At 37.7% G+C, this 26,914-nt stretch overlaps 4 protein-coding genes and 1 non-coding gene across 6 annotated transcripts in view; 2 read left to right on the forward strand and 3 right to left on the reverse strand.

Annotated features, from left to right (window-relative positions):
- Positions 1–224: 224 nt before the first annotated feature.
- On the reverse strand, positions 225–7,499 carry LOC148828503 (A-kinase anchor protein 17B-like). The gene is made up of 5 exons (XM_088924485.1): positions 7,368–7,499; positions 5,978–6,727; positions 4,557–4,693; positions 2,620–2,854; positions 225–2,113 (listed from the first exon to the last, which is right to left on the reverse strand). The coding sequence occupies exons 2-5, from the start codon at positions 6,710–6,712 to the stop codon at positions 413–415; spliced, it is 2,808 nt and encodes a 935-aa protein (XP_088780611.1). The 5' UTR covers positions 6,713–6,727; positions 7,368–7,499; the 3' UTR covers positions 225–412.
- A 1,150-nt stretch (positions 7,500–8,649) lies between these two features.
- On the reverse strand, positions 8,650–8,757 carry trnal-caa (transfer RNA leucine (anticodon CAA)). Its single transcript has 2 exons — positions 8,720–8,757; positions 8,650–8,695 (listed from the first exon to the last, which is right to left on the reverse strand). It is a non-coding gene; the product is annotated as a tRNA-Leu (tRNA).
- A 5,674-nt stretch (positions 8,758–14,431) lies between these two features.
- LOC148828505 (uncharacterized) lies at positions 14,432–17,045 on the reverse strand. Its single transcript, XM_088926041.1, is given in 4 exon segments — positions 14,432–14,893; positions 14,999–15,271; positions 15,363–15,413; positions 16,980–17,045. Coding segments are annotated over 4 exon segments (852 nt in total).
- Positions 17,046–18,416: 1,371 nt separating this feature from the next.
- On the forward strand, positions 18,417–21,987 carry cox7b (cytochrome c oxidase subunit 7B). The gene is made up of 3 exons (XM_088924830.1): positions 18,417–18,526; positions 19,875–19,999; positions 21,718–21,987. The coding sequence occupies exons 1-3, from the start codon at positions 18,490–18,492 to the stop codon at positions 21,793–21,795; spliced, it is 240 nt and encodes a 79-aa protein (XP_088780956.1). The 5' UTR covers positions 18,417–18,489; the 3' UTR covers positions 21,796–21,987.
- Positions 21,988–24,030: 2,043 nt separating this feature from the next.
- LOC148828507 (copper-transporting ATPase 1-like) overlaps positions 24,031–26,914 on the forward strand; it is a 45,077-nt gene continuing 42,193 nt past the window's right edge. For both annotated transcript variants that reach the window (XM_088924831.1, XM_088924832.1), the window contains exon 1: positions 24,031–24,432. The gene's annotated coding sequence lies outside the window, so the exon portion shown is untranslated. The remainder of the gene's footprint in view (positions 24,433–26,914) is intronic.

Here is a 26,914-nt window from a genome sequence, read left to right on the forward strand (position 1 = left end):
TTGCGTATTTCACAAAGACAGTTTAATTGCACTTTACCCCTGCATCCATGCATGTTACTGCAATTTACCAGTCAGTGGTGTGAAACACTGTACCCATTTAATTTGTTAGAACATTTAGATTTTACCAAATACATTCTTATTTAACCCAAAAGGAACCTGAATTTATAAACCTGTATTTAAAAAAGTATGCATTTGGCAAGAATTCAACAAAATAATACCAATGATTTCCCTGTAAAATATATATTTAATCATAGAAATTGAAAACAAAATGAACAATAGGTACCAAGAGCTTGAAAAACACCAGAAAGAATTAACTTAGTTTTCAAGTCAGACAAAACATTGAAAATATATTTAGGAACTTTTTGCATCAAAGTGGCAGTTATCCAAACTCATTGGGACATTCAAAACTGTTTCAATTTTCTTTTTTCTTCTTCTTTGGAAGAATATCTAAATTCTGATTAATGTCAGCATATCTGCCACCAGCATACCAGCTAGATGGCTTTGCTCCAGGATTGTCAATCTCATTTGGGAATCCCCTGCTACTAACAAATCTTTTATGAGGTTTAACATGGTAATAATTCCAGCCTCCAAACTCATTACCATAATTGTATCTGTTACCAAAGCCATTCCAAGGTTTAGGGTAAGAAATGGTCTTTGCTTTCATGTGTTGTTTGTCCCACAAAGGATATCTATGCTCACTAGTTCCTTGCTTTTGTTTATGATGTAGCTGGTCCCACTCTGAAAGTTTGCCTTTCTTCCGTTTCTCTAATTCCTCCACACGTTTCTCACCTTTGGAATTTTTGTGCTTGTTCTTCTTCTTCTTCTTCTTTTTCCGTTTCTTGTTTGCTTGAGATGTTTCCGCATCACTGCCACTGACACACCCTTTGGATTTTTTTCTCTTTTTTTTGGACTTCTTTCGTCCTGCTTTGGCTACACCAGAAGCATCACCTTCCTTAGACAAAGGACACACCTCTCCTTCATCTTCACATATTTTTTCCTTCCCCTCTCCGTCTTCAGGGATACTCACTTTGCTAACTTCCTCTTCATGTCCTTTAGATAAACTGTCAGTTTTTTCTACATTGATCTGAGTCTTCCTCTGGCCTTCAAGATGGGCCTTCTCAGGGACTACCTCAAGTTTTGATTCTCCAAAGATTTGGACTTGTGCATCAGTGGAGAAAGTTCTCTGATGGAAGGAAGTAAGTGACTTAGGCTTCCTTTTCTTTGCAAATTCTCTGTGGCTAACTGAATCATAATCTTTCACAGTGAAATTCTGCAGTTGAGACAGGTCTTCCAGGGTATGTACATATTCAGGATCTTCTGTGGCACAATGCATGTTGGACTCATTCCAGCACACCTCAAACTCTCTGCCATAGCCCTGTGATGGGCTCCTCTGGATCCCAGTCATTCTCCGGCTTGGTTCTCTCTCCTTAATGGTGATTTTCCACTTGTATCTGTCCTCATCACTGCGATTGATTTTTCTTGCATTCTGACTGATGCTGACCTCAGTACAGAATCCACCATCCATGTTCCTCAAGCTAATCTGGTAGCCTTTCCCATTGTCAGAAACCACTCTCTGCCAACTGGATGCTGGTGAGGACTGGGGGCTCTGGCACAACCTGGCATAACTTGGGTGAGAATAGTGGTTCAGTAAAAAATTCATAAACTCCTCTGACTCGTAAATCTTTTCTTTTTTCTTGTGTCTTGTAGAAAAATACTCTTTGCTTGAAGCAATTCTTCCAAATGGAGATGAAGAGTTTTGTGTTCTCTGACTGGAAGTTGTTTGCGAGTGTTGGCTTAAGTCCCTGTTCGAGTGGCTCTGGCATATTGTTACCTGCAGTGGTCCATAGTTAAAGCATTGACTTGGGTGCTCATGGGATAAAATGGCATGACTTGAGGATAAGTCATCCGTAAAAGAATCTGGAATTGTTGTATCTGGAGGACACACCACAGGCTCTGTCAGACTTGTAATAGGTTTGCTCATAATGGAATTTATACCCCATACCCTTTTTGAGGCAACAATTTCTTCAGTGATTTCATCTGGAGAATCCGGATCATCACAAGAAGATTTCTCGGTCTTCAGACTTTTTTTCTCTGTCTTTTGTTTTGCAAGGTCCTATTTATAAACAATAACGAAGATAAGGTTAAAAGTAATGCAATATATCTTTTTTTAATTTATGCAGTGCCATTCCACTACTACCAACATAAGTCACCCTTATTACCAGTGGGACTGGGTAACCTAGGTGATTTGAGTACAGATACTACCAGAGTCTGAGGTTCAGTCCCTGGTTGGTCCCAATGAAAAAGGTAATTGGGCAACGTACCTCATTTTCTTCACATTCACACACTGAGTCAGAATCCTTTCTGCTCTACAACCTAAACTGTTTATAGGGCTGCTCATGAGTACATTCTTATTTGATCTTAAACCACACAATATTATATTCACATAGTAACATTTTCCTTAGACAAACTGTTCTGTTTCACTTCCTTCCTTTAGAAATCATTATGAGATCTAAGTCTAATAAAACCATTAACCTAACTGAAGCCCAGTGGCACACACAATATCCCATAAGCTCATCTTTAAGTCTGTGGAGATACTCTTCAATCAAACACACTGTGTACCTGAACTTTCTGAAGCAAACTGGTAAGGAGTCGAATGGATTGCAGCCTCCGCTGAGCCAGAACCAACTTCCTCTCCTCCCAAACCTCTTCTTCCATCCAATCATCATCTTCCTCCATATCCTGGACTACATCTCTAGTGGCAAACAGTCTCTTTTCTGAAGCCTCTCTCTGCCTCTCGGCTCGTCTCCTCAGCTTCTCTTGGCGCTTCTTCTCCCGTTGACTCTCCTTCCTTATTCTTTTTACAAAAAAACATCTTTATAAATGTAGTGTTAACATATTCACCCAAAAAGCAAGTGACGTTTGTGTGCATGGGTAAGAGGAGGTTTGTGTAGGAGGATGGAGGTTTAAACATGTATGTGTCCAAATCTACCCAACATCCCCACTTTACATTTGTTCTTCAAAGCAATCAGCCACTTTGCTCTTCAGTAGATAATAGTAGATAGTAGAGAAGTTTATTGCCATATGTATGTTGGAATTCTTATTTGTGCAGCAGATGACACAGCACAACAGACAACACTACACAATTTGGACATTACAAACATAATAAATAAAAATAACAATAAATATGTTGTGTAGAACAATAAATATATAGCAGTGAAAACAAAACTGGTAGACCACAGAAAAATGCATAATAAAGATGTGCAGTTAGTCTGAGGCATTGCAGTTAGCTGTTGAGAATGTGAACTGCCGTAGGATAGAAGCTGTTCTTAAGTCTAGTGGTCCGTGCTTTAATAGAGCAGTACCGCTTGCCAAAAAACAGGGGGAGACCAGTTTGTGACCAGGATGGCTGGGATCCTGAATGATGGATTGGGCGTTATTGCGACAGCGGATGGTGTGAATTTCACCGATTCATGGTAAAACCCATCCTAAAATCCTCTGTGCCGTAGCCACAACCCTTTGTAGTGCATCTTTGTCTTGCATGGTTGTATTGCCATACCACATGGTGATATCTATATGTGTGTTACGACCCCAAGTGTCTAGGGGAAAAGGGGTGTAACATTTAGGATAATTCTTTTGGGAAGCAGGGGGGGTTTTGGTGAGGGACTAGGAAGCGTGATAACAAGGGTAAGGAACTAGAGTGGTGCCAAAGGAAAGAAAATAACAAACAAAAATGGAGCTGGCTAGGACAGTGAGGGAAAGCTAATCTGACTACAAAAGAAAACCCGAAACACACGGTCTTCGGCGTCTTCAACACCCTAGCTAACCTGCACTGACTACCCAAAACCATACAAGACAAACGGCACTCACCCGTACTAAACTAGTGTACTAATACAAAATCAACTAAGTGTGTAAGTGTACCCAACAACCTAAACTAACCTTATATACAAAAGTTCACACAAAAACACAAGTGAACCAGGAATACAAATAAGGGAAAACAAGAGTAATCAACAGGAGCAGGGTACAAAAGAACACAAAAGTTGAACATGTAACACTGGGGCAAGGTAATGGCAAAACAAGGATGAACACACAAACAAACGAAAATACAAAGAAACTAACAAAAAAAACAACAAAACAACAAAGCCGAAGCTATACGAAAATACACACACACAAAGCAAAACAAACCAACAAATGAAGCCGAAGCAATAACCAGAAGCGAAGCGAAGCGATAACCAAACGGGACCGAAGTCAAACGAAAGGCCTCTCCTTGCTGAAAACCTCCAGGTTATATGCTGAATAAGATGAGTTCTGATTGGCTGAAGGCTGATTGATGATGACATCATGACACGGATGACACGGAAAGTGTGGTGTAATGGTAGGCCAATGGGGAAGGGAGAACAATCAAGGGTCACCAGTGTGGACATAACAGAAAAAACACACAGAACACACACTGGGACGTAACAATGTGTTTTTGTGCTCTCTTCTTACAAGTCTTTCCCTGTTGTACCATTTGTGAGTGACTGTCCACACATCCCCCTCCCTAGATGACCATACTATACCTGTCAGCCTCCTCTTCCTCCCTCTCACGCCGCTTCTCTCGCTGTCTCTGCTCTTCCAGCTCCTCCAGCTGCTTCCTCTCATGCTGCCGCCTGGCCACTGCCGCCTCACTCAGGTGATTTGTCATGTCAAAGGTCACCTGCACGCACACACAAGTCACTGCACTATTCTCCAAAAGGGCCCCAAATCTTTATATACTGTTTTTAGTTCTCTTGCGATTAATTTTCATAATACATTGCTTTATAAAATATAAAGTAAGTTCTACGGACTCAGTTATGTTGTATGTTAACCATGTCTTATTACAATTTATCTGGGAATTCACTTTTCTAAGACATAACTTGACTCTTCAAATTAAAGGGGAACAGCAATCATAATTTCTCAGACCGGTTATTAAATCTCACTAACAAGATAAATTCACTGATGGTAGAAAAAAATTACAAATCTGCATAAAGATCAAAATTGTGAAGTATGAGTGAATAAGTACAGGTTGTACAGCAGACATTTTACCTCTACATGCACAGTTAACAATTAAGTAGTATTTGTCAGCAAAAACTTCTCAACGTTTACAGCAATATTTCTATTGAATTAAAATAGATGCATTCACAAACTTGCTTGTTTACAATGTCAACACATGTTACTGGATGTTTTGTTCCCTTATTCTGAATTGCAGAATATGGCACTGCAAATACCTGGAAATCTTGTCTATTTTGTGATGCAAATTGGAGGTTTTACTTGTTACTGTATACATTTTACTTTCATTATGGTTTGAAATGAATTAATCGATGCTGATTCTTTCTAACCCTGAAATATAAAAATAGAGTTTCAGTTCCCCTTTAAAAACAAACTAGAAATACAAAACAGAAAATGCTGAACTAGAAGAGGCAATTTATTAAAAAAAGAGAGGTATTTAAGTTTACATGTCCTTTACATCTTCTACACCGTTTACTGTTTTGGTCACTACTTTACAGAAAAGATATTGCTGCTCTGAATCCACGTAGAAGAGAATCCCCATTAAAAAGTGTCAACATTGCGCTTTCTACATTAAAACTCCTTAACTTCCTTTAAAAAATCCCACCTTTGTTGCATCTTTAAATATCTTGCCTCTGTACTAGCAGTCAAAGTCAATTGACAATTGATAACAGTGTCAAGACATATATTTTAATTTACTGTTTCCAAATCAGTTCCATTAACAGTTGCAGGATTATACTACAGAAATAGAACATTTCTTTCTAAAATAAAAAAAATCACTTGTTTTGTTTGTGTTTAAAAACAGTCAATTATCCTAAAACTCATTCTAAAAGGATAGCATTTTTCACATTTTAAAAACATTATCCAATGCATCTTAGAAAAACAATTAACCTACATTCCAAGTATAAGATTGTGACGCAGGTTGCAGCTGAGATGCAAAACCTTTCAGCCTTACCTTAATGGTACATGCCAGAGCCTTTCCATCCCCTTCTTTCAGCATCAGCTTCATGCCTCTAAAGGACTCCATTGCCCTTAGAAAGTCCTCGTACTCCTGGAACTGGAGGTAGGCATCGAAGGTCTGCAGTCCGGTGAAGCTGAAGGCAGTGGAGACCCTACCTCCGGTCTCCTCCCGGTAAAAATCCAGAGCAGGGATATCCATGTTTCGAATGGGACCGAAGCACCCAAATACTTCCCTCACAATCTTTTCCAAAGGCTTCTGGCTGTGGGAATCTGGGGAGCTGAACCACTTGCAAGGGAGACCCTCTAAGTGAACCGTGTCCGGTCTACCCTCTCTGTCCTGGAAATAGGACTCCCAGTCCTGACGGGTGGGGAAATCTGGACAGGACTCCACAGCAAGGATCTTCAGGGCTCTGCTACAGCCTTGCACTTCCAGGGTCTGCCCATTCAGTTTCAGACACAGTACTTGCACCAGAGCCCTGGTCTCCAGCTCAGCTTCAAAGCGCACAAACTCCTGAGTACTCTTGGACACGCGGATGGAGATGAACTGGTGTGGGTGAGCCATCTGCTTCAGCCTGGCCATCACCTCCCAGTTTGACACGGCCTTGATAGGCTCCCTCTGGTCAGGCCAGAACACAGTGATGGCCAGCTTGGCTATGGGTTTCAGGTACAGGCCGCGGTGAGAGCAAAGCTCTACTGCCTCTGACGAATCATGGACGATAGTTGTCGCCATGTTTATATTACTGACCTATTTAAAAAATATGTGGAGGGTCAAGAAGTTTTAAAGTAAATTAAAGCATTTTTAAGTCAGCAACGTGTAGCTTATTCTCCTAAACAAACAGTTATTGCAAAACAGGCTCAGAAAAACAATACGCCGCGAAACAACGTTTCGCTATCTAATCCTGTAATAAGTCATCTGGCCCCTACCAACAGTTTCGCAATATTATAGCGATATACTGTAGTATCAGGAAAGTAAGTATTCACTGAGTTAACGCACTGATTAATTAGGCAAAAAAAATAGGCATGTTCTCTAAGCTTTCTAGTTTTAAAGAACTTTGGGTCAGTAACACGTAGCTTTTTAAAGGTCTGCTCGACAGTTGTGAAACGTAAAGTTCCCCCACAATGGAAACTGATTTTGCCAAAGTGAAACTAAACCGCCCGAAGCTGTCCTTAAAACTCAAATAAAAACACATCCGTTTTTAATAACAGATGGTTGAAGTGATGCATATTATGATATTACCTTAATATGTAGTAAACCGTAACCGCGCACAAATACAAAACCAAATGCAAGCGCGGCCGAAAACCCTTTTAATATTTTGCATTTTTTTGCAAAATGTGCATCTTTGCCAACTTTTCGAGCAAAACAAGGATGTAAAAAGTCTACATACCTCTTAAGTACGATTGTCGGTGTATGTTCTTCTTAAATAAATTCCCACCCCTCGCTCGTTTTCCAACAGGATATATCATTTCTGTGCATCGTAGCTGTTTGCACACTACCGGGTTTAGAGCTACTTCTGCGCAGGCGCGAAACTGGTTGGTGTCGGGATACTAAGACAGTAGTACAGGTGCAAATATTCTCAAATAACAGGAATGCATTTCTTTAGAAAAACATGTATTTAAAATATTTGTGTACATTTGATTTCAGTTCCCCTTGCTCTGTCGGTAACATTGTGTGAATTACACTGGTGTAGGACAGCATTTGTTTAATTATGGATGTAAAATAGATTACTTAGCATTCCAAGAGTTTTATAAAAACATTTTGTTTCGTACAGTATAATGAAAACACGGGATATACATGTAATACCTTCTTTGAACAAAGAAACTTTTCGCTACAATATAGATGATACAAAAAATTATATTAGCTGCCATAATTAACAAATGATGCGAGCTAAACACACACCCTTATTTATCAACCTATGAATTGCTGTTGTTTCAAATACGTAGAGTAATAGATGAGTATTTACAGTAAACATTGCAGAGAATACCAACTGCATTTTTAAGAATGGTAGTCAGCGTATATTTTTTATCAGACAGCTGTAAAGGGTTTAGAGTGAGTCAAAACGTTTTAGAAAGGGTTTAGAGAATGTTGGTAGAAAGCAAGCCTCCTTACTTTTGGTATCACGGTATGGTATGGTAGCCTGAGTATTAAGAGTAAGGGGAAATTGTCTGGAATTGTTAATACTGCTAGTGAAATAATTGGTCGACCACAGAAACAGTTTAAAGTGCTGTATTATTGCAGCTTAAAGGAAATGTCAGTTTATCGTTGATGTCTCCTCCCACCCTCTTCGTTCCTATTTTCAACTGCTACGTTTTTACAATGCCTATGGCCAACAACAATGTATACAAGAAATCTTTTTTCCCCGTATGCAATCGGTATATTAAATACAGCTAAGAGTTTCTTGTATGAAGATATCGGATTAATGTAGTAATAGTGTAATACGGGCATAGCGACATGTATTGTTGCATGGCATGACTGTTGTAAACTATTGTTCTTAACGCGTATTTATTTTTTGTCGATTTTTTTAATGGTAATGCTAAAGACAAATTTCCACTCTTTCGGATGGACTCTAAAATTGTATGAAGAAAAGGCATTAATTATGCAATTTAATTTAAGTGTTGTCTTTTTGCAACTCTCCGCTCATGAAAAGAAACTAAAGAGTAAAAAACACATGTCAGAAGTGGGATTCGAACCCACGCCTCCATTCGGAGACCAGAATCCCCAATCGGGAAGGAATTAGTCCTTGAGTCTGGCGCCTTAGACCACTCGGCCATCCTGACACTGTTAGTTCAACTTCGCTACAATTTACAGGATATATCTGCCTGCCGCCCTCATCGACGAACGTTGTTGTTCGTGTTTATTTTTGGTATTTATGCTTAAGATTTCGCAAGGGATTCATCAACTTGTTTTATTATTTTCTCTATGTTGTTAGATTTATCATTAAATCTTTATTTAATGAAAAATAAAGATATTTTTTGCAGAATCGTTCATTTTTTAACTTAATTGCAATTATTTTCCTAAACACGCGTACATTTTAAATGTATTTTATATGTAAAATTACTTTTTATTTTTGTGCATTGCTTTGCGTCTTGCAGCAGTAGCGTGAAGCTAGCGACATTAGGCGGCGCTAAATTGGCTGCACCTTTCAAAATAAAAGTCTCCTAAAACCTGCCTCAGGAAAAAATCCTGGAGAAGGTTAAGTCACATTAATAGCACAACAACAATTTTTACATCCTCATAACTGGGTGGAATGTGATAAAGAGACCCACAGGTTGTAGGAAATTGTCATTCTTCATTCATTTTTTGCTTTCTTGCAATCTTTTTGGTGTTTTTATATCATTTCCTCTTTGCAAATCGACACAGTGATGTGCACTGCTAGACAATAAAAAATTTCTCATTCCTGATAAAACAAAAATGTGTGCCTTTCCAAAAATACCTCACATCTATTCTACAGAACCTCAGCTAATAGTACATAACTATGGCTTTGTCAGATAAGTGTCTTTGCAAATGTTGCTGGGGTTTATAGAAACACATCCTTTTGGCAGCTCATACTAGATCAGTGGTTCTCAAACTTTTTGGACCAAGAACCACCCCTAATCCAACCAAAGCATTCCAAGTACCACCTACAAGTCATCATCTCATAGGAACCCCAGACATTCTCAATGACCAACATGAGCGCGTGTGCACACACACTCACACATACATATAATAAATATTATAATAATAAACTTTGTTTGATATAAAAAATGTGGCTTCTCAAAGTGTTTTACAGAAAAAAAACAACAACAAATAAAAATAAAAAAGCACCATTTCAGTGAGAGGGGTGAGCCTGTTTAGTCGAGCAAAGCAGATGTGAATTAATTTTTCGAGCCTTGATACAATTCACAACAGTCTAACAGATTTTAAATCGTCAGGCATTTTCTTGACGGCAAAGGTCTCGCGGTGAATGTTGCAATGCATCCATTAATTTCTGGAGCAACCTCTCTAATTTGTGCAACTACACCGCTGTGTCAGCTTGTCATTGCTCTAGCACCGTCTGTACAAACTCCGACACATTTTATCCAGTCGATGCCATTCTCTTCGATAAATTAATTCAGAAGCTAAAATACGTGCTCTCCTGTAGTTCCTGTGGGTAGCGGCTTACAGAACAGAAAGTCCTCACAGGACGTACCCTCAAACTCGTATCTAACGTAAACGAGCAAATTGGCCAAATCGACTACAGACTCATCTAATTGCAGTGAAAAACATCTGCTCATCTTAACGTGCTCTGTCAGCGTACTTTTGATATAATCCTTCATTTCAATAATTCTATGAATGACTGTGTCTTTCAGGGGGGGCAGTAGGTCGAGCTGTTCAGCAGTTTTTTCTCCACACATAATAGTGTGGGGCTTACCTGCTTTAGCAATCCGCAAGCTTGCATTTTTCCACGTTTCCGTTTTTATTTCAGTGTTTATTTTAAGTTTTTATTTCATGCGCATGGGAGAGAAACACAGAGGTGTATTTTTCTCAAATTAACTTAGAACAGTTCTTAAATATTTTTCTGTTATTTTTCACGCTTTCCTGTGCTCACAAGATTACCAGCGTTCGTAGCACGCATTTCTATGCATTCCTGTGTTTACAACGTTGGCATTGTTCCAAAATCACGCACATTCTCCTTCCTCCCTATTTGCTGGAGATACAGTAGCTTTTTTTAAATACAATTGGTCACTTGCGTCCGTAGCACGCATTCCTATAGAGTGGTATAGAATAACAGAGTATCTCTTGTGTCCACTGAAGTATTAGCACGCACTGTATCGTAGTACGTAGGCTGCGTATTCGACACGTATAAAAATACAAAATATGAAAACCCGTCCCGATTTTTCAGCGCACACAACACAGTTCCAGGGTCATTTGGCGTACCACCTGGCGGCACGCCGCATACCACTGCAGGTACGCGTACCACTGTTTGAGAACCACTGTACTAGATTATTCTCTAAAGGGCCTTTTTTTCAACGTGTGAATTGTTAACACTGTGGGTCATCCTTACTGGATTACAATAGAGTGTCAATTTCACACGTTCTTCCTTGCTGTCAATGGGATAATTGTTTGTGGTGTGAAGGTAAGACACATCATCATAGGAGGTATTCTGCTTAATTAAATTTGTTCAAATGTATTTAGAGCCAAATTAATGAACAGACCTTCGAAGGTAATGTGTCTTTCCCGAGAAGTTGGCTCTGCCACAGACATGGTATGGAGCATTTCTGATTTGATCCAGAAATGTGTAAACGATGGCTCACATGTTGCCCAAGTACCAGTCGATAATCGATTCCCCCCATGCTGTTCCAATAGTTTGGGAAGTAAAGATTCCTTGCAAGTGTTCTGTATCAAAACACAACAGACGATACCATTTTTGAGGAGGAAAAACCTCATTTAACTGAAAGGAAACCTCCGGGAGTCCACGGCTGGCAGCTACCCCCTCCTCCAGGCTTACCTAAAATTCTCGTGTCTTGTTTATCTCTGATTCCTAGGAAAGTCAAAGACAATGTTTAGATGAGGCAATTTCTTTAAATGCACATAGAGAAGATGACATCGGTGGCATACAATTTAAAAGAACACATACTGTAGGGGAACACTAAGAACACATGCGAGATCTAAATATTAAGAACAACACCAGTGGCCAGCTCATAGTTCAAAATCTGTCACATGGTCAATGTATCACACACAAGGTGATTTCACCCAAATAAAATATTCTTTGCATATAGGAAGACATAAAGTCCACAGCTACTGCCATCAGTCTTTCTGGGGAAATTCCTGTATTCGTGGTCATGTTGTATACGGAAACTGATTTCGTTATTTGATTATGAAGTGCTACATACTGAACCATTAAATACCTGTGTATAAATTTAATTGATTTGTCTAAATGGTGGCCAATACTTGAAACCAAATCCATGATCCCACTATTTACTGCATTTATGGATACTTTGTACATTTCTCCGTGTTTGCTTTTTTCATTTCTAGAACTACACACATCCAGTGTGAAGAATTAACATACACAGGAATCAGTATTTTCTCAAACTTCCACCAATATTTGGGGGGTTTAGGAAGATGTGGTAACAAATCACATTCTGGAAAGATATAATTTCTTAAACACTGACTAGCAAAAACAAAGTGCTAAAGTTCTTTGGTTCTCCATTTTCTTCTGCATCAATGCCAGGTAGGCATCATATATTCTGTCACAGAGCCAAATGTCTGGACCCTTAAGCATATATATGTCACCCAAACCTATCCCAGCTATAGGCTGTGCAATTGTAACTGCTCCTTCTAAATCCCTATATTTTTTCACATCACTGCATTCTCGATTACATGAGTGTTTTTGCACAGAAGTGTTACGATCATGCAGATTTTCAAATGAAATTAAATCGTATGTAGTGACAACTGTCTGACAAGTCACTTTTTCAATTTCTGAATCATTGTAAAGCTGTAGATTATGTTATGATTTTCATCGGAGAACCAAGTGCCATTCCCATTTCTCCTAAACAGTAAAAGAAAAGGGAAGTTTTTCAAATGCAGCAGCATACCTGAAATTTTGTATGTTTGCTTTTTGTCAATGGAGGAGGTGGTGAGACATTCATCTACAAGACGGAGGGGATTTTAACCTATGATAATCAAAGTGGTAGGTAAATAGGTAATGTTTCGGCGGTTTTCAAAACTAGACGTTTTGCATGTAAAACAGTGTAATAATTTTTTTTTATATTGGAAAGATATTCTTAGTGATTCCTTGATGCTAGGTGTTTAACTGTTAGTGTAGATACGTTTTGTTATTTGGTATGTGAAATCGGAATTCCCTGGAAATGTTTGTAGCTGAATGTATTCAAGGTCTGAACAGAGAGATAGTGATGTTCCAAAATTGTGGATGAAAATTGGTTTGCAAGAAATTTTCTAATGGTAGTTTCTATGTCAATTTTACCTGGTTCAACATCCACAGGTATTTTGGAAATCTGAATAGCTTTAGATTCTAGAAGGGCCTTGAAAGTCTTGTGTACTGTTGCAGGTAATGCTGTCTGTTTCTTTGTCACTGATTGCAAGCTATTCAAAGACTCTTTCGGTGCCTCTTAACTCTGCAGTAGAGCTGATATGTAACTGTTCAGTGGCTCCAGGTTTTTTTGTGTTTCTTGAGTATTGGCATTCTCAACTGTGAGTACATGGTTTGACCAACAGATGTCTCTGTCTGATGCCTCCTTTTTTCCTAGGAAAAAAACACAATATTTGTTTTGTCTATGGTATTTGTTGGCTCTGTTGTGATGTGTTGGTCATTAGCTTTAATTGTACATTTCTGTCCAATGCACGAAAGTACCGCCCAATAATGTCCACCTCTGCTTATAGACTTTCCTTCATGACATATAGTGGATTTGATGGTATATTACACTTTATCAACACCTTCCAATTCCAATTGCAATTAATTTGCTGCCAGTGGAAATCTGAGTGCATATCACACCTGTGGAATGTGCTCTGGGAATCTGAATCACAATAGTTTCTAGACAAGAGCTAAATTGTTGCCTCCTGACCACTGTTTAAGACACTGTTTGAATCTTAGACCACTATCTAAGACTTATGTATGAGGGTTCATAAACTTATCGGAAACTCACCTATTTGTGCAACCAAAAAACAACTGACTTCATATGTCAAACCACAGTTCTGGCAAATGTCTACATGCAAAGTAGTAAAGTTACCATTTAATTGACTACAAACAAGCCGGGACATAAGGGGAATTATTAAATCAGATGGGTTATTCTCTCTCTTGAAATCTAGAGAAGGTATCACTTTGCATATCTCATTTAACACTAGTTCTATCTGGGATATTGAAAAGTAGCTGCCAGGATTATTGATGGCAGTTTTAACCAAATTTAATAAACAGCCAGGCATAATGTTAAGACCATCAAAATAGAATTCCAGATTAATTTTGGTCTGTATTGCATTTATATTAATGACACACTGCATGACAGAATTAAACCAGTAGTTGTTTTGGGTGTTCTCAAGTCTACATGTTTTATTGACCCAATCAAGATTGCCAATTTGACCCGTTTTTGAGAATTTAATGATAAGTGTCATGTTGTGATCATTTGAATGACCATCGATTTTGCATTTATCATTTAGACTTAAAATTTTTGAGTGTACTGATGAGGGTTTTTGGAATGAATGCCTGAGCTGCTGTAAAATTTTCTTTTTTTTGTCCCATTCCTCCTCTTCCATGAGGGCACGAAACTTACTTATTCTAGACAGATTCAGTCTTATCTTATCACAAAATTCCCTTTCATGTGCTTTGTAAAGAGTTCCTAACCTTTGCACACATTCATTGATTCTGATTTTTTCATTATTAAGAAATAATGTAATAAAATACAAACATGCAAACAAACACACTTCTTCAAATAAAAGTCAAATAAAAGTAAGACAGATAGTGATGTATTTGGAGACCTCCTATATATTGGTATAGTATTTCAGATTGAAAATTTCACTTATGGATGTGAACTGCCTGTACAGGTCATCGGCGTCCTCCCTCTTCAGGCCCTTACGAACCACTGACCAAGCAGAGGTAGCTGGTTTGGGTGGTGGAGTAGTGGTTGCCCTTGTCACAAACACCTGAGGGATAACCACTTTATGCTCCTCTTTTGGTGCTGGAGTCACCACAGGCATACATCCAGGACCACATATCTGCATGTATGATGCGCACCAGAGTAGCTGGGCAAAGATAGGCATGTCGTAGTTGTCACTGAGGTGCACACCATCCCTACACCACAGGTTAGAGATCTTTGGTGGGAAGTATTCGGCCGTAGACAAATACCTCACTCCAAGATGCGCAGCTGTTTGGTGGTATTCTTTCTGCAGCATCTTGGTATGAAAAATCTACCATCAGGCACGGGGGGAATCAATGACAACCACCTGTTTCAAAAAACATTGAAAATTGTTCATACATATCCACCCTATTGAGGCATTGTCACCAAACTTCACTATTTGTTTTTAAAAAGTATGATTGTTGGGGCTCACCTGTGGCCATTTAGTTATAATGCTTTGAACAAGCCTGCGAAAGTCTCTTCCGGACTGTTCGATTGTGCAGCTCTTGTTAAGGTTGTTTCCTGGAGCCACAAGGCAGACCAGATCCGGGGTTCGAGGTATGCAAACTCCCAGGACTTCCTGTCGAAGAACATCTGCACCAGCACCTGGAGTGCAGCTGTAGCCAAAAGACAGGCATCCTTGTGGCATGGGGACAAGCCCATCTACAAGGCTCCGCAGATGAGAATCCCCTACAACAAGAACAAACTAAAAAAACACCCATAAGTAGTCATCTAAGTTTATAGAAAACCTTAACCAATAATAGCCATTTTGAATTAGAGGGATTTGGAGTGTTTACCTTTGTGCCTGCAGTATCATCAGGAAGGACTGTCTTGTGGTATTGACCAGTCTTTTCGGAGGAAGGCCATCAGCTGGCTAGGCTACGATATCCAGTGCCATAACAGTACTCCGCCATAACCTGCTCTACTTCAAATGCAAGTGGACATGACACAAAGAAACCTTATGACATATTCTGACATTTTGTGAGCATTTGTGAGCCAAACAGTGTCCTTTCAATCTGGACTAGGCTTTGGAGAAGGCATGTCTAAAAAAGGCTACAAAGAGTTTTGCAAGGAGAGATGAAATCTTGCGGGTATAACAGATTGAAATGCAGGTTATATAATCAGAGAAAAATAACATCTAAAAAAAACGTATCATATATGAACGTATATGAACAACAAATTGAGTCAACATGCTCACAGAAACAAGTCTAGAATGAACAATACTAAAATAAAAAGAACTTACAGTTGTCATGGAGCTCTACGCTGAGTGGATAGCAAGCACAACCCAATCTATTACTCCAATCCAGCCAACAAAGTTGTCTCCTTAGATCAAAGTGCAAACTCCAACCGAACCCCATTAATACAAAGGTGGATAGTCCAGAGAGGGAAAATAACTCAGAAATCCAAAAAAAAACAATACTAGCCTTGTGGTCAGTGTCTTCTCTGAGTGGCTGACTCCCTTTTTAAAGGCACCTTTACCTCTCAATTCAATTAGACCAGTAGGTGACATTCACCATTGATGGTGTCAGACATTGTTTTCCTATTCGATTGTTAACTGGTATTTGGTCAATGCTGTGACTGTGACATGAGACACATTCTGACTGTGACTGTCACATTCTGAGCTGTGACTCAGACAATCCTGGATCAAATCTAAAAGGCTCCACATCCAATCAGAGTCACAGCCCCCTTCCTGGGAAAAACACTTCACAGTTGAAGGTCTATTCATTAATTTGTCTGTCTCAGTACATTATAACAAATTAAATTAGGCAGAATACTCCCTGTGAAGATGTAAGTCCTACCTTAACATCCATAATTGTTCTACAGCCAGCCAGGTGAAAATAGGGCAAAGGACACCCTAATTTGAAAACCAGCATGATTAGAGTGTCAATGTGCAAAAACACCACGGTATTCGAGAATGAAATGAATTGAACACTTTGGATAAGTTTAAATGTCATAAACATACTGAAGGGTCCAGACGTTTGACTCAATGACAGAATTGCTGATGCCTACTTGTGATTGATGCAGAACCAAATACATGTTCTAATTCACCCTATCTTTGCTATTTAATGTTTTCCAAATTAAATCCTTCCCAAATTTGATTTAATACCAAACGAAATCTTCCAAAACAAAAATGAACTAGTGAAAGATTGATAGACTAACAATTCCTGTGAATATAAATTATTCAATGAATCTGTGTGGCTGCAGAAATACCAAAAATAAAACAAACAGAAAAATCACAAAGTATCAAAAAAAGCAGTAAATATAACTATCAAGGATCCACTTGCGTCATCTGTTGTGTTTTGATACAGAACACTTGCAAAGCATCTTTACTTCCCAAACTATTAGAACAGCATGGGGGGAATCGATTATCAACTGGTACCTGGGCAAAATGTGAGCCATTGTTTACACATTACCAGATCAAATCGAAAAAAGCTCCATACCATGTCTGTGGCAGAGCCATCTTCCCGGGAAAGACACATCACCTTCGAAGGTTTATTCGTTAATTTGGCTCTCAATACATTCTAACAAATTTAAGCAGAAAACCTCCTTTGATGATGTGTCTTACCTTCACACCACAAACAATTATCCCATTGACAGCAAGGAAGAATGTGTGAAATTGACACTTTATTGTAATCCAGTAAGGATGACTCACCGGTGAAGCATTAACAATTCCCACGTTGCGAAAATGTCCCCTTAGAGAATAAGGTAGTATGAGCTACCAAAAGGAAGTGGTCTATAAACCCCAGCAACATTTCCAAAGACATTTATCTGGCAAAACCATAGTTATGTACTATTAGCTGTGGGTCTGTAGAATAGATCTGGGGCACTTTTGGAGAGGCACAAATTTTTGTTTGGTCGGGATGGGAGTGAGACCATTCCCTGTACATCACCACACAGTCCCAGTCTGGGAATAGGAGGTGCTCTATAAACCCCAGCAGCTTTGACAGAGACACTTGTCTTAGAAAAACAAGGTGATTTTCTATTAGTTGTGGGTCTGTACAATAGACTTCATCCACCTTTGGAGAGGTACAATTTTTCCCCATCCAGTTCTGCACTGCAGTTTTTTTAGAGGTGATCCACACAGACCAACAATATTAATAAAGAATTGAGACTGAAGGAAGAAGGGTGATTTGCTATTGGCTGAGTGTCTTAACATTGTATGTTTCACCACTTTTGATGTTGCAAAAAATTTTTTTGTCCTTGGTTATTAGTTTAAAAATCGCTTGTATTAAAATGTAATAAAGGATTTGGTTTAATTACAAATATGAGATACAGCTCCTTTAAAAGCTTGCATCTTAAAACCCTTTTCATTGAACAGAAAAAAAAACATTTGTAAGAAAAATAGGAATTACATTATTTTTACATGTGTATAAATGGAAGAAACGTGCTGCAAAATAAATAAAAACTTATAATAATCTTAGATCTTTCAAACTTGGGGATAAGTGGAGGCGATTTTTTAAAAAGCACCCTAAAAATTCGACAGAATGTTTAAGGAATTACAAGTAACCACGAAAAAATAACAAAACACATTCTCATAAGGTACTGTGGTAGCTGAATGGCTTTTATTTTGATTGAAACTCGGCTATTTACAGACACTTCCGGATCAATCGCGCCGCTTAATGTTGCTTGCTAGCTACACTCTACTGCTTGCGTCACGGTTTTTAAACTGATCAAAAACTCATATTCCCATAATTCCTTTTAAATATTTATTTTTGTATTTTGAAAAAAGCAAACACCTTAATATAATTAGATACATTCATGTTTTAGATTTTATATCTATACTCATAATAAAAATCTCAAAAATCATATATTTTCCACATTTTATTTTTTTAATTCTTCCGGTGAAAGCTGCCATTTTGTTTTTTGCTCTTTCAAGGGTATTTTGCACAGTAAAGAACCTGTCAGGAAGAATCGGAAGCAAGCATGTTTCGTTTTGCAAAGACAGCACTGAACCTTTCTGGTGAGAATAAATGTTTGACACGCGATTTTTTTAAGCTTTAGTTTTAAATTAGTTGGGTTGGAGTTGTTATTCGCCCTTTAAGGCAGTACCCTCAAGTCTTGTGTGGTGTCGGCGCCGGTAGCCACATCTTCAGAGTTTCGTTTTAGCTCCTATATAATTGATCCGGTTTATTGTTTTAAACAGGTTCAGACTTAAGTATTTCTCTTGATCGGTTGGTTGAAAGTTAAAGATGGACTAGAGTAATTAAAATGTTTCGAAAACAGTTTTAAGAACAGTTAGTCTCCTGTTAAACTGTAATCTCACTTTAAAAACGTTTGTTTTGAAAAATAAGCTCTCATAACATAGTCCTGTTTTAACGACGCTTGTGTGTTTTAGTTCTTTTATTTAAGTTATTTGAAAGGTATTCGACTGGTTTGTACTGAAGTGGAAAATAACGCCTGTGTAAAAAAGTAGATAAATGCTGCCCTTTATTTTAATTTTGTGTTTATTATAAAATCTTTAAAACTCGCTTGGGAATCAAGGTCAGGCTATAGTTGGTAAGTAGTCACAGCTAAATCCAGTACTTCTTGGATGCTCTGTGCCACTTTGGATTATATTTAAATAATTGCCTTCTGTCATGAAATGGAGCTCGTCGTAGGAAAAGGGTCTCAAAACCAGATATTAGAGTTTCTTCTTTTTTATACAGCTAAACCATAGGTTCATACACCATATGTCCAAGAACTGTAGTACAAATTCTGTATACATTTTTCTAATCCAACTGTAACTTCAAAATATTTCCTAATTCTAATATTATGCAGAACAATTAATTGTCATGTAAGTTAAATTGAAAGTGATGTCCTGTACAGAAACCAGTGATTTTTGTAATATTCAGATCAGACTCTCTAGTCTATCCATTTATAGTAAGACCTTAGGATTGTTAAAGCTCCAGTTCCTGTTGGCCTTAGGCTTTAGATTTTGTGGTACATATCAAGCAGCTAACCATTGAAACCTTCCTGCTCCATCTTGTATAGTGTTAAGAACGAATTGACTATTAAATGGATAACCTACATAACATTATACATGACCTTGTAAGCAATGCTATCAGTCTACACTTTATTGATTTATTGAATGCAAACTTTGAGTGCTATTTTCTTGTTACCAATTGTAATTTTCTCAAACTAGTTACAGTACTTTTTTTTTGCAAACATGGCACAAGAGACATTAATTAGGCTACTTCCTTCAAATGTATGCTTAGTATACAAAATGTTTTGTTAAGCTTTAATATTCACACAAGGTAGCGTGTTCACCCCTGAACTTTTCATTGTATTGTACCAAATACTTTTGGGGTTTTTTTCTCTGAACATTTCAGCACAAGGTGCCCGCCAGGCAGCGTGGAGACAGTGCCATCACAAAGCTGGTCCTGACTTCCATGACAAATATGGGAACATCCTGCTGGTCTCTGGAACACTGTTCTGTGTTGCAGTTTGGTCCTATGTAAGTTTTCAATGCATTTATTCACTCGCAACATTTCATGGCCTTCCTGGAAAGAAAATATCTAGTGGCTACACAAAGAAAAAAGTACATATTTCTGCTATTTGGCTTGTCATATCTTCTGAGTATATGGGAGGTGACATTGAGTTGAGATATGTTTACACCACTGTGAAGAAGGTGGCTTGGGTACTACGAGGACTGTTTTCTAAACTACATAATTGAACTATATTTCAGTTATCATTAAAGAACTACATAAAAACTATATTTGTCATGGTGCATATTAGTATCGCATTATAAGATGTAAAATATTTTGGCTTTGTCTGTAGCACTGTTCATTAGTAACTCAAACAATTTGACTCTAAAATGTGTAATATGCTTTTTTTAACAGTATTAAGTAAGGTGGGCAGTATAATCGGTATATGGGTAGAAATATGTGCCACGATATGGATTTAGCTATACCGTTTATAGTCCCGTAATAGTTTAAAATTCTGCCGTATTTTAGCTCCAGTTATATAATTCTAAAAAAAATGTTCATCTTGCTGATATTTGGAGATCCGATAGGTTCAGAAGTCCGGTTTATGACGCATCTGAGGTCATTGTGGCCAATAAAAACGCTCGGGTGTCCTCTTGCCTTTCCTGTGAAAACAAGCGCAGGTGTTCGTTGTGCCCGTCTGCAGACACATGGAGAAAGGCAGCGTTAGCGAGATGGGAAACAAGCGACTAAATTGTTAAAAAGAATCGCTTGTTTGGAAATGGTTTGGATTTAAAAAGACGGCCTACCAGCAGAAAATGGTAATCTGCAAACTATGTTGGGCGACGGTTTTAGGCAGAGGCGGTAATTACAAGGAACCTCTTATATCACCTAAAGGCGAAACATTTATGCGAGTATGAGGAGAGTACGAGGATGGGCTCTGAATCAAGCAGTTCTAGTGTTGGTGTGAAAAGAAAAGCCACAACGCAGACATTGCTGCCTGAGTCATTAACTAGTCGTTGTCCTTATGACAAGAAAAGCCAGCGGTGGAAGGACATTATACACGACGTACCTGTGTAAGGACATGGTGCCCATAGAAAAAATTCTATATCGTGATATATATCGTTAAAATGATAACGTGATATACATTTTAGGCCATATCGCCCAGCCCTAGTATTAAAGTATTGGAACTTTACATAAGATTTAGCATAGTTATGTGCACAAAATTAATGGTGTCTGAACCATTCTAATTGTTCATGCCCTTAATGTTTTTTTTCAGTTTTCTATTATGATACTTTATCCAAGACTCACAGTTACAGATGTGTTATTATAAAATTGCAGGTTAGCCTAATTTTTACAAAGCACAGTGCTCACTAGAGTGGTTTAGCATGAATGTTCATGCAACAATAGCAAATATAACCTGTTGACTACAGCAAAGATAAAGCAGTGCCTGAACAGAGTGAATGTAATAGAACATTCAAGAAAAGGCGCTTGTGATGTTGTGCTTCTACAGAAGTACCGCAGTGCTAATGATTATGATTTGCAGGTTGCAAGGCCAGACTGAATGGTCTGCAGGAATGAACTGAGCACTCATGATCGTAGGGATAAATATGTAGTGAAGATTTCTGTGTTAGCTGCCAGTGAGTTTCTGAATGTCCTAATTAAGCAAAAAAATTGGGACAGAAAACATTTACGCCTACAACTTTACTTGAAATGTTCCACTTCACTTATTTTACTTTTGCTCTTACAGGTAGCAACGCAGACTGGTATTACCTGGAATTTGTCACCAGTTGGTAAAGTTACTCCCAAGGAATGGAGAGAAGAGTGAAGAATGCATTGGTTTTCACATTGAATTATTAAAGCAAAATGTGATAAGAAACCTGTTCAAACTGTTCCATGTATGCAGCACAGTTGCTGGCTGCATACAGTCCACAATAACAGTCTTCTTATGCTTTAAATGTTTGCTGCACTTGTAGCAATGTCATAACTGTTGTAATAAATTCAGTTTAACCCTCAAAAACACAATGTGTGCTTTGTGATCTTGTATATTATGGCAAAGGATACCACAGGCTGGTTGTGAATAGCTACTGTAGAAGGTCCTCAGAACAGAAATGTATAACTGTAAAATCAAGTCTTTTTAAGTGCTGTATTAGAAAATTGTTTATATTATAGACTTCCTTTAACAAGACTTAAACAAAGGTTTATGCATTCCCCCTTTATCTTAAATATTAGTTACCTCTTCTTTCCTCTTTTTCTTATTAGTGTAATTACCATATTAGAGTAATTGGATGGTAAGAGTTTTTTTTATACATGGCTTGGCACCTCAGTACCTGTCTGATCTATTATTGCCCTACACCCCATCTCGCAACCTTTGTTCCTCTAATTCTAGTCTCCTAACTGTCCCCCAAGCCCGTCTACACTCTGTGGGTGACAGGGCCTTCTTCTGTTATGCCCCCAAGATCTGGAACTCTCTCCCCAAGGATATCAGAGAGTCACCTTCTCTAAACTACTTCAAATCCAGACTCAAAACCTTCTTTAGAAGAGCCTTTACATAACTGGTTCCATTCTTTACTCCTCTGTATTTAGTACCACCATCTACTGTCTCCTATGCATATTCTCATTGTGTTTATCTTGAGTATTTTTTATTATTTTTAATTGTTGTTGCTATAGTCATTCTGTAAAGCGTTTTGAGAAGTCACCTTTAAAGGTGCTATATAAAATAGTTTATAGATACTATTTAAAAAGTTAGGATTTTTTATGTTGGTGTTGGGACATGAACATTTTGTGGATTTGAAAAAAATATTTTGTACAAATTTAGTTAAATATTTAAAGTTTTCATTCCTAAATGTGATGCGTAGGACCTAACTCCAATTTTGTTCCCTACAGAACCAAGCTGAAATCATAACGTAAAATATAGCATGTTCTCAAAGTGCTGTATTTATGTACTGATTTTCTGTCATGTCCTTCTCTCTGGTAGACTAAAATCCCAAATCAGAACTAATATGGGTAAAAACCTGATGTTTTCTGTGCTGTTAAATGGAATTGCCGAAAACATAAAATAACTGCAGTCAATACAAAATGGATTTAGGTGAATAGCAAAGATATATATTTTTTGCAAAGGAACAAGTAGGTTTATTCCATGCTGAAAAGAGAAGAGAGAAAGCGCAACGTTTCGGCTGTGAAGCCTTCTACAAGTGTGAGAAAGACAGGGCAGACAGCGCATGCTGACGCAGCTACCCACCTGATATATTTTTTTATACCACTAGATGGGAGCACTGACATGAGGAAGCTTAAGTAGTCTAAAACAAAAGTGGCCAGCCTGGTCCTGCAGAGTCATGATATAGCAGGTTTATGGGCCACACTTAAATCCGTAAATCCGTTTTCTAACCGCGTTATCCAATACATGGTCACTGGGAAGCCAGAGCCTATCCAGGCAAGAAACAGGCACAATGCAGGATAAACCCTGGACTGGATTCTCGTTAATTGTATGGCAGACATAGACATAAATACACATATTCACAAATTTCCCAACCTACCAGCATGCCTTTGTACTGTGGGAGGACATACACACTCTATGCGGTTAGCACCCCAGGACCAGAATTGAATCTGGGGCCCCAGCGGTGTGAAGCAAGATTAACCACTGCATCATCATATCACTCTGTTTTAATACAATACAGAGTAATTATTCTTGCCGTATTTCTGCGTAACTTAATTCATTCACTCTTATAATGATTTTGGGAAAGAGTGTTCTTAAACTATTTTTCTGCATTTGGTATTCAGAGTATAAAACGTTGTAGGCAATGCAGCCTGTTGAGGTTATCTAAAAGGAGAAATATATCTATACTGTGAAGAATGTTACTTTTTTTCTGTGGGCACATGCCCATTATACAGTAAATGAGATATGCAATTCGTTTGAAGACAAAATTAATTAAACATTGCTTTAATTGCTGTAAATTAAAATACTGCATAAATCGACGAGAAACATCTACCAATACAAATTCACTTCCCTCCTCTTCTGGGCGTTTCCTGTCACATATCGGAAATGACGTTAAAAATGAAAGTCTTTAGTGAGACGCTTGGTGGAAATGCAATTACGGAGAGCAAGGGGGCATTGCTGTAGTGCGTAATGGTTTTATGGTTTATTTCTTTCAACAAATAATTGGCAAAGTGGCATAAGCCCAAAAGATTCAGTGTAATAAACACCGTCGGAGACTTGGAGTTGAGTGTCAGGCGGTGAGATGCTCACACTCCTGTGGGACAGGTAGTGGATCACCGGCTTAGCGCACTATCTCGCTGTCACGAAAAAGCAGTAAACTAAGTTCTTTTTTATTCTCTTTCTGCTGGTAAATGTTAGAAACTGCCTGTGTGAAAGATGGCTTCGATAGAAAGGAGAGTCAAAAGGCATCTGTGTTGAATTATAACTTTGGAGGTGAAATACTTGGAGTCGGGGGAATCGTACTTTGGGGTAAGTTTCTCTTTGAAATGTGCCACCTAATGTACTAATTAAATCTGGAGTCGCGTGTACGAAAGACAGTTCAGCAAGACTGAGGTGTTGTGTGATACTGTACAGTGTTTTGTGTCAAGGTAAAAATGCAGTTTGATTGTGAATGTAAAATTAATATAAATTATCCTGATTTTTCTGTTTAGATTTATTTGCCACTTTCCTTTTGGATACGTGAAGACTATGTTAAAATCTTGTAATTATTTACACATTCAATTAGTATACAGTATTATACACGTTAGATATTATTGCAAGAGTTGACTAATTCTAATTTCTGTAAATTGCTTTAGATTTTTTTTTTGCTGTGTAATAGATCCAAACTCGTCCTTAATGAAAATGACTCTACTTAGTGTGTGGAGGGCGTCAAGAGGCTTCATTTTTTAAGTTATTAGGTGTTGCCCGGGAGAATTATTTAAGTATTTGCATTTTTTTTTCTAAATACTTATATAACGTCTGCTTTTTACTGTGTCATACTGCGTGCAGTAGTTTTAAATCTGAATGTACTTAAAAGTAAAATAATGTGAATATTTATGCGTGGCAAATTAAAATATTTTTCAGTTTTGTAGGTATATTTTGAATGGAATAATTAGGCAGCTTACTTGGGTTTTTATGTAAAAATGTATATGTATGTTGTGAATTTTAATATATTAATTAGCTTGTCAGGGACAGACTGATCTGTTATGAAAGAGTAGTTGTTAGCAGGCTATACAGTATTTTGGTTTGTACGCTAAGGAGTTGCTTCTTAACTACCGAAAGTTTTGTTTACAAACACAAACTGTATTTGAAGATAATCTTAAGTGTCCTTTCCTATAACATGAGATTTTTCTTATTTTTGTAATATTTTCATCAAAGTGATGATAGATTTTTAAAGAGGCTAATGGAGATTAAACATTTTATGTTGTCTGCTTTAAAGAAAAGCCATCTGATTTAATCTTATCTCTTAGCATTTATGTGAAATTGCAAGAGTTACTGTAACTTCCCTATTCGAATATATAAAGGTTATAGACGAGGGGAGATTATTTAACCCATTATTGATTGTTAGCAAATTTCCCAAGGATCTCATCCAGCCATTTGTTAAAGAAGCCAGGGTATTGGCATCAACAGCATGACTAGGCAGCTTGTTCCATACTCCTACAACCCTTTGGGTAAAGAAATGCTTTAAATTCTCAATTTTAAATGCCTATCCACTTAGTTTCCACGTATGCCCTCTGGTTCATCTTTCACTGTTTCTTCCGAGAAGTCTGCTGAGTTGACCTTGTCAGTGACTAGAGGATTTTGAATACTTGGATCAGTTCCACTTATATTTTTCTCTGTTATTTTTTTTTTTAATTTCAATTCCTTCAGCCTGTCAGTTTAGGGCATTCCCTTTTGGCCCCAGAATGTGTCTTGTTTCTACTCTCTGGACTGATCGCAGAGTCACAAAATATTGTGGTGACCAAAATTCTGCACACTCTTCTGAAGGGGATCTTACTAATACATTGTATAATTTTTAAGAAGATGTAAATGTGGCAACATAAAAATATACCTGAATCTTTTCCATTAATAGTCTTTTCAAGCTCAGTGTTTTTCATTTTGTATTTGTTTGTTTTGCTGTCTGCAAGTAATACTCTGCAGTTAGTCCACATTAAATGTCATTTGTTTAATGCCAGGTGTTTGCACAGTCTGGATTTTTATCTAAGTTATTTTAAAGTTTCTTTGAATTTCATTTCATATTGGGTGTTCTCTTCATACTGGGCTGTGCTTGCATTGGCAGAGAGAAAACACAGCAGGAGATATTTGGACATAAGAATAATTCTGTTGGTAAGAACGTTGGTAAAAAAGTAGATAATTTGATTAAACGTACAATAAATTTAAACCTTCTTGGTAATACTTTAATTAGTTTAATGACTTCCAGCTTCCACTGCATGTTTTGTTGTGCTTATTACAATGGATTTTCAAGCTATCAATATGATTTAGGATTCTAAAAAAAAATCTTTTTGCTGTGTATATTTTCTTGTTTGGTTTAGCACAAAAGAGGATACTTCACATTGAAGAAATCTGAGTGCTGGGAACTCAGTCTTCATTGTGAAATACAGTAGGATTTATTTTGTAAGCTTCATTTTCTGGAAAAAGGATATTTAGGGACTGCAAGAAATGTAGTCTGTTTTTTGTTTTTATTGGATTGTGTAATCAGAAATGTGACTTGAGACTCCGGGTTTACTTTAAGTGTTACTTTCTGCCTTTTTGAATGTACTCTTAATAGTCATCTAAAAGAATGTATTATTATTTTCCTGTTGCAATACTTGAACCTTTTCATTGTTTGATATTATAATAGATGTTTTATGTGTGGTTATTTTTGCATTTTGTTTACAGAGGACATAGTCTATTGCTTAGCCTGTATCTAGAAGGAGGCTTTAAAAGCCTGACTCAACACTTTGTAGAAGTAAAAAATTAGATAATGCCCAAT

The sequence above is a fragment of the Atractosteus spatula genome, chromosome 9 (assembly GCF_055471065.1).
Source record: "Atractosteus spatula isolate fAtrSpa1 chromosome 9, fAtrSpa1.hap1, whole genome shotgun sequence".
Classification (NCBI taxonomy): domain Eukaryota; kingdom Metazoa; phylum Chordata; class Actinopteri; order Semionotiformes; family Lepisosteidae; genus Atractosteus; species Atractosteus spatula.

Bases quoted from the DNA above. Each gene is read 5' to 3' on its own strand.
- cox7b (XM_088924830.1), top strand. From the start codon at position 18,490: ATGTTTCGTTTTGCAAAGACAGCACTGAACCTTTCTG. The intron at 18,527-19,874 runs GTGAGAATAAAT...TGAACATTTCAG, and splicing joins GACAGCACTGAACCTTTCTG to CACAAGGTGCCCGCCAGGCA. The intron at 20,000-21,717 runs GTAAGTTTTCAA...TTGCTCTTACAG, and splicing joins GTGTTGCAGTTTGGTCCTAT to GTAGCAACGCAGACTGGTAT.
- LOC148828503 (XM_088924485.1), bottom strand. From the start codon at position 6,712: ATGGCGACAACTATCGTCCATGATTCGTCAGAGGCAGTAGAGCTTTGC. The intron at 2,855-4,556 runs GTATAGTATGGT...TTTTGTAAAAAG, and splicing joins GAGGAAGAGGAGGCTGACAG to AATAAGGAAGGAGAGTCAAC. The intron at 2,114-2,619 runs GTACACAGTGTG...GTTTATAAATAG, and splicing joins GTTTGCTTCAGAAAGTTCAG to GACCTTGCAAAACAAAAGAC.